Source organism: Phascolarctos cinereus, unplaced genomic scaffold (genome assembly GCF_003287225.1).
Source record: "Phascolarctos cinereus isolate Bilbo 61053 unplaced genomic scaffold, phaCin_HiC Scaffold_726;HRSCAF=1367, whole genome shotgun sequence".
Taxonomy (NCBI): Eukaryota; Metazoa; Chordata; class Mammalia; order Diprotodontia; family Phascolarctidae; genus Phascolarctos; species Phascolarctos cinereus.
The window spans coordinates 27,886,063-27,899,668 of record NW_027556098.1 but is presented as its reverse complement, the minus strand read 5'-3'; the positions used below and the strand labels follow the sequence as shown (position 1 = coordinate 27,899,668).

The 13,606-nt window shown below is 36.0% G+C and overlaps 1 protein-coding gene across 1 annotated transcript in view; it reads left to right on the top strand.

Moving 5' to 3' along the window:
- RP2 (RP2 activator of ARL3 GTPase) overlaps nucleotides 1-13,606 on the top strand; it is a 45,794-nt gene that overhangs the window by 23,935 nt on the left and 8,253 nt on the right. The window contains exons 2-3 of the mRNA XM_020992933.2: nucleotides 821-1,486; nucleotides 1,792-1,906. Coding sequence (XP_020848592.1) covers nucleotides 821-1,486; nucleotides 1,792-1,906 — 781 coding nt within the window. The remainder of the gene's footprint in view (nucleotides 1-820; nucleotides 1,487-1,791; nucleotides 1,907-13,606) is intronic.

Sequence of the window (13,606 nt, the reverse complement as noted above, 5' to 3'; positions counted from 1 at the left end):
GTACCTCCTTTATGTGTTTTTTCCCCTTGTTTTCCTCAGTTACATGTGATCTCCTTCCTTAGATCATTTGTAGGTCTTTGTTTAGACACATATTACATTTTGTGTTATAATTATTTTTATGGTATTCCTCTACGAGATTATAAGGCTTCAAGAGTACAGAGACTGATTGATTTATTTCCCCTTGCATCACTTCATTGATACTGAAGTATATTCCTCTGGGACTTATTTTAGGATTCTTAAAATATATATATATATTGAAAGAGATGAATTGAGGATTGCATAGTACCTGGGACATAATAAGCACTTATAAATTCTTGTTGATTGAGTAGCAGAGAACTTGTATTGGACCCAATCATAATGATTTTTGTGGCTTTCTTTAGCAACATTGAGCAGCCTCTCAAATTTAAAAATCATTTATTAAAGCAAAAGGCAGTGAGCTGGGAGCTGAGACTACAAAGACAAAAAAAGATAGTCCCTGCCCTCAGGGATCTTATTATTCAGTAGATGAGAAATGGACAGTGAGAGACACTCAGGATTGAAGATTAGCAATATAAATACCATGGAATGTCAAATGGTGGAGTGATTCCAGGGGAAATCCTGTGACTGTGGAGTCCAGACTAAGTAGGGAGACAAGTGAAATCAAAAGGTAGCTTTTGGAAGTAGGAATTAAGGGCCTAGAGGTTGGTCATAGGACTGATGTGCATGCTCAGTTTTTTATTTGTTGACACTAAAAAAACAAAAAGAAGGGAACTAAACATTGGTTCCCCACCCTTTTTCAAACATTTAAAATTTAAACTTTTCATCTGTTCTATTCCTCCAGGTTGATCCAAAAGACTATATGTTTAATGGCTTGAAGGATGAAACAGTAGGTCGCCTACCTGGGAAAGTTGCAGGACAGCAGTTTGTCATTCAAGACTGTGAGAGCTGCAACATCTACATCTTTGATCACTCTGCTACAATCACTATTGATGATTGTACAAACTGCAGAATATTTCTGGGACCTGTAAAGGGCAGTGTCTTTTTCCGGAATTGCAGAGATTGCAAGTGCATAGTGGCCTGCCAGCAGTTTCGTACTCGGGACTGTAGAAAGCTAGAAGTCTTCTTGTGTTGTGCCACACAACCCATTATTGAGTCCTCAGCAAATATCAAATTTGGCTGTTTTCAGTTTTATTATCCTGAGCTGGCTTTTCAGTTCAAAGATGCAGGACTAAGCATCTTCAATAACACATGGAGTAACATCCATGACTTTACACCTGTGTCAGGAGAAAACAATTGGAGCCTCCTACCAGAGGATGCAGTGATTCAGGACTATGTTCCTCTACCTACTCTCGAAGAGCTCAAAGCTGTACGAATTTCTACAGATGCCAGTAAGAGCATTGTTCCAATAACCCGGGGTCAGAGGCAGAAGATTAGTGATGAATCCTGTTTGGCTGTTTTATTTGCTGGTGATTATACTACTGCAAATGCCAGGAAACTAATTGATGAGGTGTGAAACTTTTTTTCTTTATCTTTTTCTTTACCTCAACCAACTTTATTAAAACATAGCATTAAAAGTAAAAAGTCGGGCAGCTAGGTGGCGCAGTGGATAGAGCACCAGCCCTGGATTCAGGAGGACCTGAGTTCAAATCTGGTCTCAGACACAAAACACTTACTAGCTGTGTGATTCTGGGCAAGTCACTTAACCCCATTGCCCAACCGAAAAACAAAACAAAATAAAAGTAAAAGTCACATTTTGGCTGAACTTAGTATCTGGTAGCCATTTTAAAATCTAAATATTTCTATTTTCAATAGATGCTTAGCAAAAGTTTTTTGCTGGTTCAGACAAAGGAAGTATCAATGAAACCTGAGGATGCTCGGAGAGTTTTCCAAGGAAGAGCACCTGATTTCATTCCTTTACTGGAAAAAGGTAAAACTGGGGGGGAGTGGTTAATAGATTATGTGGGAAAATCTAATTATACACAAAGTTATCCTATGGTAATTTTGGCTGGGGCCAATCCACTTCAGTTCTTATATGTACACATAGTACCCACTGGACTCATTTCTGATTCTGTGGGATTCTTGCTTTGCCTTGAATATTCTTCCCTTCCTCAGTTTTCCCAAGTTATCTCCTTATAATTGTTCAAAACTTGTGAAATCATTTTGTCCTTCAAAAAGCTTTTCTGGTGATGAGGCAGTGACTTTGCTTTATTCTCTCATGTTAGTAAATGAAACACCTTATTACTTTGTTTGCCTCGCTGAATAACCAACACATTTTATATTGGGACACTATTGAAGAGGCAAAAGAGGTGATAGAGTTCCTGCCCTGAAGGAGCCTAAGCTTTGAAAGACATAAGAATACTAATAATAGATCAAATTTGAGAATACGAATTTTATGTATATTGTCTTGACGTATCTAAAATTGCCTTTGCACACCTGAGCCTTACAAATTAATGTTTCTTAGGTATCAGATTTTTCTGTGAAATTTGGTATTGAAAAATGTCTTTTGTGCACATGGAAATGAGACTTGGGATGTCTATTCCAGATTTGTAACTAATGCTTCCATGATAAGAGTTAGGGTACAATTTAGTTGTTTATGAGGGAGGAAATGTTTAAAAATCTTTTTGAATTCACCTAAATTTTTATCAGACATCTCTTGATATTCCAGGGCAAATTTGTAATATGCTTCAGTTTGTTTTGAACACTGTGGTTCAAATAATTAGTCACATATAAATTTAACAGAATGACATTTATAAATAATAATGGTGCTACACAAGAACTAGGGGGTAATTTAAGTTACTGAAGCTGGATGGAACTACCCTAGGAAAGCTAATACATCAAATATCTGCATTTGTGTAATTGCATGATAGAGCCAGAGTTGAAAAGGCCATGAGAAGTCAGATGTAGTGTAACTTTCCTGCCAATGTAATAATCTTTCTTATTACAGGGAGGTTTTCTGCTTAAATACTTGGAGGGACAGAAGATTCACTACCTAAATTCTTTTTTATATTTAATTGAAATATGCCTCTGCAAATTTTGTCTATTAGAATTCTGGGCCCTTAGATACACAACATCATCATGTAGTAAGTTCTTTAGGCAAGGCCAGAAACTTTAGCAGAGGGTGTTTTTGAGCATTGTGAAGCATGTTATGGAGGCTTCCACATCTTGATCCTCAGTCCCACATCACCAAATGTCTACTGAACATCTTAAACAGGATATTCTGGAGACATCTCGATTGCATCATGTCCAAAATAGAACTTACATTACCTTTCCACCACCTACCAACTTCCTACTTACTACCTTGCAAACTTCCTCATTTTTGTTGAAGGCACCACCATTCTTTGAGTTGTCCAGGTGTTGAGCTTCAGCATTTCATTTACCCTTTACTTTCCCTAACCTCTGTATATCCATTCAGTTGCCAAATCATGCTGTTTCTTTCTCCATAATATCTTTTGCATCCAACTCATTCTTTTTTTCTCTCAAAGAACTCCCACCTTAGATCAGATTCTTATTACTAGTTCTTGTCTGGATTACTGTTGTAGCCTCTCAGTTTGCCTCCCTGCCTAAAGTCTTTTCCACACTCCAACTCATCCTTCATACAGTTGCAAAAATAATTTTATTTAAGCACAGATTGGACCATTTAATAAACTCCAGTGATTCTTTGTTGCCTCTAGGATAAAATATTGACTCCTGTTTTGTTTCTTTTTTAACCCTTCCAATCATTTCTCAGTGGATGGTGGGGGAGGGGGAAGGAGATGGGAGAAGAGAATTCAGAACTGAAAATAAAATAAAACTAAATTTTTAAAAAAGAGTTCATGCACAGTTTTCTTTATTTTTACCAAAATGCTAGTTATTTGAATAGCCATTCACTTTATTTGTTTTGTTGACTTAATTTTTGGTCAGGGGGGAGTTTTTCTATTTGTTTCATTTTGTTTTTTCCTTCAGTTTTGTTAGGTTGTTTATTTTTTTTTTAAATTGTTGTCCTTGCTTATGATTGTGCTTGTTTCTTCTTTCTTTGGTTCTTGTTCATATATTGGACATCACTGTATGTTGATGGAACTTCAGATGATATTTATCAATTAAAAATTAACTTTTTCAAAAAGCAAAAAACAAAAAAACAACCAACCTTCACAAGTTGGACCCAATATGGCTTTCCAACTTTGTTATACATTACTTCCGTTTCTGATTCTACAATTCAACTGAACTGACCTTCTCTGTGTTCTTCACACATGGCACTCTACGTTCTGTCTTTGTGTCTTCAGCTCAACTCTTATCTCATAGAATCCTCTTTCTTTAAAAAATACAGTTCAAGAAACATGTTTTGTATGAAACCTTTCCCAATTTCTGTCCTCCAAGCTCCCAGTGCCCTGCTTTGTAGTTATTCTTTATATTTTCTATTTATATGGAGGAAGTATGGCACAGTGGATAGAGAGCTGGCCTCAGAGCCTGGGAGCACCAGGTCCAAGTCCCACCACAGATATAAACTAGCTCTGTGACCCTGGGCAAGTCTCTTAACCCTCTCAGGGCTCTAGAAAACTCTCTGACTGTTATCTGCCCAATAGTCTACACCAATGAAATCGCCAGTCCATTCCCTATCTTTGTATGCAGAGTGTCCCAAAAGTCTTAGTGCAGTTTTAAGCTTTAATAGCTAGTGCCTAGCTATCTATCTTTGAATTGTTTCTAATACATTTTAGCCTCTTCTTAAAAGGCAGAGATGGAAATCATACCTCTCTAACTTTATATAATACCATGAATATGAAGGTAATTGATTTTTTTCTTTTTTGGTGACAGCTCATGAAGCTTTTGAAACTGTAAGCAAGTCACCCATATTATCTGTTTAAGGAACTGGCCTGAATATATCCCAACTTTCTGTTCAACTCCTTGAAGTATGAAAATATTGTAAATACTCTATCTTTCCCAGTTGAGTGTACTTTCCTCTGTTATTGGAGGTAGTTAATACGAATAATAAACCTAAATTCAAGCATCATATTTTACTATCTTTAGATTCCATAACTTAAGAAATGTGACTTTCAAGTAATTTACCTATTCCTTAAAAGAAATGATCAAAAATCAAGTAGTATTTCAACCCAAGTTGACCTCCTTGAGTATTCTGTCATTTATTGTAAACTACACCTACTTACCATAAATTTATCATAAACTGCTTTCTCCTGTTTTTTCCCCCCTTAATACTTAGTTTGGTAAGTTGCCTCATTCCTATGTCAAATGGAATAGAGCTAAATAGGGAAGTAGATAATTTTCTCTTCTAGGAGCTCTCATTTGAATTCATTTACACTGGCAAATACTACTTTTGTATTGTCATTCTTTTATGCTAAGTAGTGGGAAAAAAGAACCACCTTGGGATTAAGTTGGAAATTAAATACTGCTGAGAGAAACAGAATGGCCTTATTTCACCTTCTTTCTCACCACATACAATTTCAGATTAGTACGGTTTTCACCATTTTAAACATAGTCACACTGTGGAAAGTCCTGGAAAGGCATTTTTCTGTTTTCAAGTTTGGATAGTAATCATCAGTTGAATTTGGCCCATTACAAAGTTCAGCCATTCAAGAGGGATCTTGAATCTTCTCTTTGACCTAAAATTTTCATATAAATGTTGATTCTTCTTTTTCTTGCAGTATAATATTCATGTTTTACTAACTTTGTTAGCTACTAAAAAGGATAGCATAGGAATAGGGACTACTGGACTTGTCACTTGCTTAGTGTAGGGAGCTCTCAAGTGAGGAAATTTCTTTTACTATTGGATTCTGACATGTTCTCTGCAGTTTATAGCTGTAGTTGCCTAGAGAACTGAGGTTAAGTGATTTGCCCAGGATCACCCAGTCGCTTTGTGTATGAGGCAAGACTAAATGGGAATACTAAACTAAATAAGATGGAGCTCTTTATTTTAGATTTTGAGCATTTAATATTACTGATATTACAAAGGATCAGTTTACTATTGATTACAAAATGGATCTTTAGACCCTTAATAGATTTATTAATCTTCTACTGGTTTCCTGCTTTCAGTCATTTCCCTATTTAGAGAGTAGCATAAGAGAGGAAGTGACGTTCAATTAAGCCCTTTTTACTACTTCTTCATAACTGTGGTAAAAGTTTGGTAGGTGAAGAAGCCAGAAATCCAGTAAAGTTTCATTTATCTGCACAAGTTGCCTATATACTCCAATAGATCTGTGATCTCACTTGTTAATGCTTTCTTCTGTGATTCAGATCACAGTTCACCTCTCCCTGCCTACTACTTGCAACTCTCGTCCATTTTTTGCCATAGATTCTTTGGACTCTCAGTGGCCATTAATTCAAAAATAAAGAATACCTTGAGGGATGGGCATCATGGCACATACTTGCTATGTGTTGTGTGGCTGGTGTGTAAGAGAGTCTTGCCCTAGGAATAATTTTATTTATGTTGATCCGTGGATGGTGGCCATGGGTTTGGTTGAGTGATCTGGGGCATGGAGAGAACAAAAGAAATGCAATTGAGGGCTCTCTACTTTAGGGCCAGGAGCAGTGGAGAAATTCTTGATAACTTTGCAACATATAACAGTTTTTAGGAAACATTAGTTCCCCTCAGAGCCATCATGCTCTCTGTTGAACTGAATAACCAAGTTACTCAACCTTTATAGGAAGAACTTTTATAAGAACAACAGAGATTAGGGACTGGGTCTATGATCAGTATGGATATAGGACCATATGCTCCCCTTAACTGAAGACTGTACGGCTACTTTTGCTGAAAGATGTTCCTTATGCCAGTGGGAATGTCTAACTTTGAAATATCTGTATGCTGTGATTCCACCTGTTTATTATTGACAAATTGATTATCTTGGCCATTTTCCCCCTTTTAAGGGCAAGAGGTTTATACTTGATGCAGTTGTTTTTTCAGAATACACTGAGTCCCATTACTGTGGCTGCCACCATCAAAGCTCTTCTGGAATATTTTTTTTTCCTATGTGCCTACATACAACTGCATTTGATCAGGGAACCTATTCTTCCCTGAAGAATGGCTGAGATTCAGCCTATTGCCATTGTATGTACTGGGTTTTCCATCAACTGTACTATTCTTAGGCAAGTGATATTATTGAAATCTGGAATGGATTTTTAAAACTACAGCTTGCATCATCACACTCCTGAATGTTGGGGTTAGTGTGCCACCTCCCAGTCTCTTTAGCAAATCATCCCTACTTCAAGAAATTGGGAGGGCCCTCTCTGGTCCAGCAGTTTCTTTGATCCAGATATTCCTTTTGCAGTATGGATTTTTTAAGATATAATTCTAGTTAACTGTCTGCAGCCCTTTCATATACCATCTTCCATGCATGTCACCTAGGCCTGGAAGTTTCTGTTTCCTCAGAGGGCTCTATACAACTTGTGCAATAGTTCAGGTCCCCCCTAATTGACAGTTTTCTTTTCCCAGAAATGGTTTGGTTGGCTCCTTCCTAGAAATGATTTGGGACCCCATGGGTGGAATTATAGGGAAGAAGCTTGACTTTTTAAATCATCTAGGGGATTTGAAACATTCTTTTTATAATAAGGGTAAATGACAATTCACCTGGAAGAAAGGGAATCCTTTAGTTGACCATGGTAATCTTGAGTACCTAGGCATAAGCGAAGGAGAGAGTCTTCATTCAGTACTCACAGATAAAGGAGGTATATCCCTCAATATGGAGCCTTAAAGAAACTAAACTTTGCTATTATGCCCCAATGGAGCACCCAGGTAAGGAATGGTTTTGGCTGTTGGGCTAGAGAACACTGAAGCGGTGGGAGTATGAAGTGAATCCCAATAGCAAGGCCTTGGTCCTGGGACAGGTTGCATGGAAGAGGCTTTATGTCCTTTTAGCTACCTCATTGCACATCACCTAGACAAGGATTAGTATGGGAATTGGAGGTGTTTGTCTGTATGCTGGGTGTGATAATCTTGGCAATAGGCCTTGGTCATCCTGGTGGTTTTTCTCTGTTCTGAACTGATATTACCCCTAACTGTAGAAACTGTATTTTTTAGATAGTTCTATTATTTTGTTTTTATATTTTTATTATTTTGTATTAAGCCTCTCCTCCAGCCTAGCCTTATGCTAGACTTTTTTTGAGGAAAGAATTGCTTTGACTATTTTAGTGGTGTAAAGTCCAGCTATAAAATTTTGGGGACCTTTTCACTCAGTGGGTATATTGTAATAGGGGTTGGTGAATGTAGTGGTAGAGATAAATTAAAAAAAAATTCAGTTGTACACTTGTATAAAATCTTAAAGTTGTTTTTATTGCCTTATTTTCTGGTCCACAAGGGTGTCATTGCATTCTAGTCCTGAACCTTAATTACTGCAGTGTTCTGAATTATGCCTGGGCTAGAATAAGTACTATTTTAATTTCTTTATATGAACATTTAAGATGGTGATCAAGTTGGTAGGAGCCACATTTGTGCCCAGATGTGGTGGCTCCTACTTCCTTGATGGTTTAAAAAAAAAAGCTTACTAAAACAAACTTTATAAATCGTTTGTTTATTGTCCTTTTGGTTTCACCCTTAAATGTTCTCAGGATGAATTTTATAATGTCTTAATGGAAATGTCCATGGATTCCTAGATAGGTACTGCTGCTAATTGACACTACCAACACAAAGAGAACTAGGAGGTAAAACCCAGATTTATTATATGTTTCTTCAGAGTTTGTAATAACTCTGAGCAGTGAGCAGAGATTTCCTAAAGCTTATATAGTCTCCAGTTATATCAGAGGAAAAAAACTTTTTTTAAAAGGAAAAAGTACAAGATGGGGGAAAAAAGGAAAGACACAAGTTTGGATTTATAGCCGCCAGAAAGGAGAAAAGGAATTTGTGACCACCAAAAGGAAAAAGCCACAGATACAGTTGTAAGATTTACATTTCAAAGATAACTGAAGAGGAAAAATCATATCAGATCCAATTTATCAATAAACACCAAGAAGGGCTAGGCTGGGAAAATTTTTATTTTACCCCAGTCCCTTTTCTTATCTTGGTCAAAATAATTGGGAGTCTCAGCTATTTTAGTGCAGCATGAGGAAAAGCCTGAGCTGGTGAGGTGACTCCTCATAATTAGTGGCAGTGCTAGACCCAAATAACAAAAGAAAAAAGAACAGAAACCTCTTACCACAGTTTCTCACCAAGCTTCATTCAAACTTGTTCTTCCTGTCACTGTTTTTCAGTTTTATTAAATGCTATTGCTCACAATCTTCCACCATCTTTATCTGTAAGATTCCTACAGATAAGTTTCTATTCTTGGTCAGTGTTGGCACTTGGGTAGGTTGTCTCTCTGCTTTGCACAGAAGTCATGCTAATTGGAGTAGTTCCTCGTCTCTTTTGTTTTCTTTAATATGACAATTGAATTGCAGTGAAATGGTTACAATAACTTGGGTTGATATCCAGTTTTGCCTTCTCTTCCCCATTTTTAGGTAGTAGCTTCTTTAAACAAGTTAGGTTGGAGTTATTTTAATTGTGTGCAACCTTTTTTTTTCTTTAATTTTTATCCTTCTAAGAGTTTGTATGAATTGATTGTTTGCTCTAGCAAGTTGGTGGTTTGACTTTCCACAGAAAACTGGTTCATGAACAACTAACTTTAGTAAGGAGTTATTTCTTGTCTGTTAGAAATAAAAACAAAATTGATTATATGTTGGCAGCTTTTTTTGTTGGAAAATGGTTATAATTTTAACTCTTTTAGGGGAGCTAATGGTAAATGCTTGAAGTTAATTTTTGTATTCTGATATAAGTAGCAAACAAATAAGAATCACTTTAAAGAATAAGGGTGATTTGATATTCTACTTTAAAGGTAATAATATCTTTTTCTTTGCACTCATCAAACATTTAGACATAGGTACTTTTAGAGAAAATTTACATATTATCAGAAACACAGTTAGTGATCCTTTTATTTCCATGGTAAAATAACTTTTTAGGAAAGTGAGAGAAATAGACTTCAAAAATGATTATTTGACAAATAGGTAGGATTGCAAAATAAGATGATCATTTCTCTGAAGGGTTATAGGCATCTTTAAAGCTTTCTCATTTGTTCATGAAATAATAGCAATTATTGAAATATATTTCCTTTCATTTACTGAAAATTGAATACTGTTAGTAAATAAGTTATGAAAAGGTTATTGTAATATGTTCTGGAAAGTATCAGATTTATTCATGTGAATTTTGAAGACCTACTTAACACTAAAAAAAAAATAGGCCTGTAGTACTGAAATCTTTCCCTTCCCTCCTCCATAGTAAACAGGAAATTTCAGTGAGAAATTTCTGGCTTTCTTTGAAAGTATTTACTGTATTGCCCTGTAGGGATGCTTATTAAAATCATGCTCTTTATTTCTCTATCATTTCAAACTTTCCTCCCACTCTCAGTGGTACTGAAAACCCTCAATTCTCAACCAACCTCTTCCTTTTAACCCAGTATTTATATTGTATGAGCATCAAAACCCTGTTACCATTTTCATTTGATGAGGCAAACACTCAACTCTGAGCCTTTTTCGTGATGCAGCTTTTATTTAGATTGCTTTCACTTTCTCAGCTCACTGTCTCTTTCCTCCTTTCTTTGAAAGACTATCTGCAATTCTCCCATCTTCTTAAGTATTTTTTGACTAAAAACCAGGTTGAGTTTTTTTAACCATCTTTTCTTTTTCTGTGATTATGCATTGTATATCTTTTGCTTTTATCACTCACAGTGCTAAAAAAAAAATTTACTTGTATGAATAATGCCACCTACATAAAATAACCTATATCAGTTAACTATTATTTATGGGGTGGGAATGAGGAGAGTAACAGCGGTGCTGGTGATGATTTCTTTGGTATAGAGACTTCCTGATGAGGAAACTCCCTCCTGTGCCAATGGAAATCATCAGCTTACCATCCTGAGAGAGTTGTTTAGGGCAGTTAGAAGTTATGTGATTTGTCCAAGGTCTCTCAGCCAGTGTGTCAGAGGTGGGATTTGAATCCAGGGCTGTCTTCTAAGTTGGCTGTTAGGCATTCATTTATACTGCTTCTCCTTTTATTACCTGATGTAAATAGTTTGTTTATTTTATTCCATTTAGTTCCTCTGAGAGAAAAGAAACTATTTAAATTGTTGCTTTTAGTGGCTGGTATTATGCTGTGTGAGTCTGTAAATATATCTTCTTGATGAAAAACTAATCATTGTAATGTATAAGCATTGTTGTATGGGTACACTAAAATAGTGAGAAAGTACCTAATTTTAAGCTTTCTTAACTATTATATCACTTTCTCTACAGAAATTTTACAAATAAATTCAATGTTTTTTTCGTATTTTAACATTTATTTTTGACAGTGATATTGTATTACTCTTGAGAGTATCAGAGAAAGAGTGACATAGTGCCTCTACTTTATAAATAAGGAAAATGAGTGATAAAGTTTATAGATTAATGACAGCTGTGAGTATAACATTGTGTCATAGATTTTGGTATCTGAATTTTAAGGAGCCTTTAAACAATGGAAAAGTCTAATTGTCATAGTCCACCAAGTGAGGATTAGGGGCAGCCCTGGCACAGGCCACGACTCTCTTGGTTCAGGTTCAGTGTTAGGGTGACCATTAGTCATTCAACAGTTTATTTGTTTTTTTAAACAAGGAGAATTACTTAGCCCAACATAGAAAGGATATTCAACAAGTATTCTCTAACACTAAGAGTAAGTAAACATACCTTTCTCATCAGGTGTGATCTGCAGAGGAGGGTGTGATGACTCAGGAGTTCAGCAAGTCTAAAAGGCCCCAGCTGCACTTGGGTGGGCTTTTCGGTGCTCTTTGATGACCAGGAAGTTAGATCTGTCTTCCAGTGGCTACCAGAAGTTGCATCAAGGGAGGCTAAGCTTGACCCTTTGTCCCCTGGGCTAAAATCAAGATTGTTGTGATATCTTCCTTGTGTTTCAGGGCAAAACCAGTCTAATTTCTTTAAGGGAGAGGATTAGGATATTGTGACATAAGAAAATAAGCTCCCTGGTATAGAGTTGCAGGAAAGCCCTGTCCTGTTCTAGCTTTATAAAAAATACACTTTGCATGAAATATACAGAAAATTGATTATTCTTTATTCATATGTATTTGTAGGTTTGTAGACTTTTCTATCTCTTCTCTCTAGTCAAATGTTCATTTCTCCTTCACCTTCAGGAAGCTAACATCTACAAATTTGCAATCTTAACTATTTTTATCCAGACAACTCAAAACTTCTTGTCTATACCATGTACTTTGATACTTTATTACAGTTTAGTGGTTAATTGCATCCTGTTTTGCATTGTTTCCTAATCATTTCATATGTACAAGGCTTGTCTTCCCAACAAGATTATGAACTCCTTGAGGGCCGAAATTGTCTTGTATATGGTTTTTATGTCTCACAGTGCCTATTGCAATGCTTAGCACATAGTGAGTACTCATAAAAATGCATGTTGAATTAAATTGAACATATTTTCTTTGGCCAACTCATAATTGCACTCTGGCTAAAAATTTGACACCCGTCATGACAAGTTCAATTTGAAACTGAAATGAACTTAATGAAATACAGAAATTGCAATAGAAAGTATAACTTTAAAGTAGGCCTTTATAGTAGAATTTTAAGCATAGTCATCTTTTATTATTCATGGTAATGGAAAAAGAAAGGTAGATACTATCAATGAGAAGACTAAAAAAAAGTTATAAGGCTTTGGAAAGCTGGCTGAGACTAGGCTTGGAGGCATACTTTCAGACAATCATTACCTTTTTGGTGTCTGGTATTAATTCTCTCTTTGCTTGGCTTTGGTGGACCAAGGCATGGCTTTGGATATCAAGGGGCTTGGAGGCTTGAGGCTGACAGGAGTAATCTACTCATGGACCATTAAGAACTGGTTATAATAGCTTTGATTTAAAAAACAAACAACTTTTTTCTCCTTTTGTGAAGTGGACAAAGTTTTATGGGCATGTGGGTATGAATAGAAATTAAAGTGATTTAGTCATAGAATTCATAAACTCTTAAAGTTGGAAGATCATTTAGTTTAACCTTTTGGCCTTTCCAAGATCATTTATAATCTAAGATCTCCAGTAATGAAATGGGATGTCTCTTCCTTATGGTGAGTCAAAGTCTGTCTCACTCTGCCTTCTACTCATTGGTTCCTGTTTTCTGATCTCTCTTCTAGATGACAACTGTTCATTAAGTAATAGTTCAAGCTATTATCATCTTGGTTACTTTTCTTTGGATATGCTCTGATTTGTCAATAGCCCTTTTAAAATGTGGCATATACGACTGAAAAGCGTAAGTGCTGTTAAGTCAGTTTTCCCCCATTGTACGTGTCTAGTGGATTTTTTAAAAAAAATTAAGCAGAAGACAGAAGGGTTAAGAAAAAAGTCCCTCCCCTTCGTTACAGAGGTAGGGGACTAGAGATATGGAATACTGCATACACTGTCAAACGCAATCCATGTTTCCTTAGTTTTGCTGAACTCCTTTTTCTTTTTAAATCTTTGTTATAAAACATGTTTGTCTGGATAGAAGTATATTCAGAAAGGAATGTGACGTAAAAATAGAATAATTTTAAAAAATAACTCTAATCAGAGGACTTTATATCTATTATAAATCCAGTTCATCATCTGATATATTAGCTTTTCCTCCCAAGTTTCTGTCATCTGTCTGTGAATGTGATAAG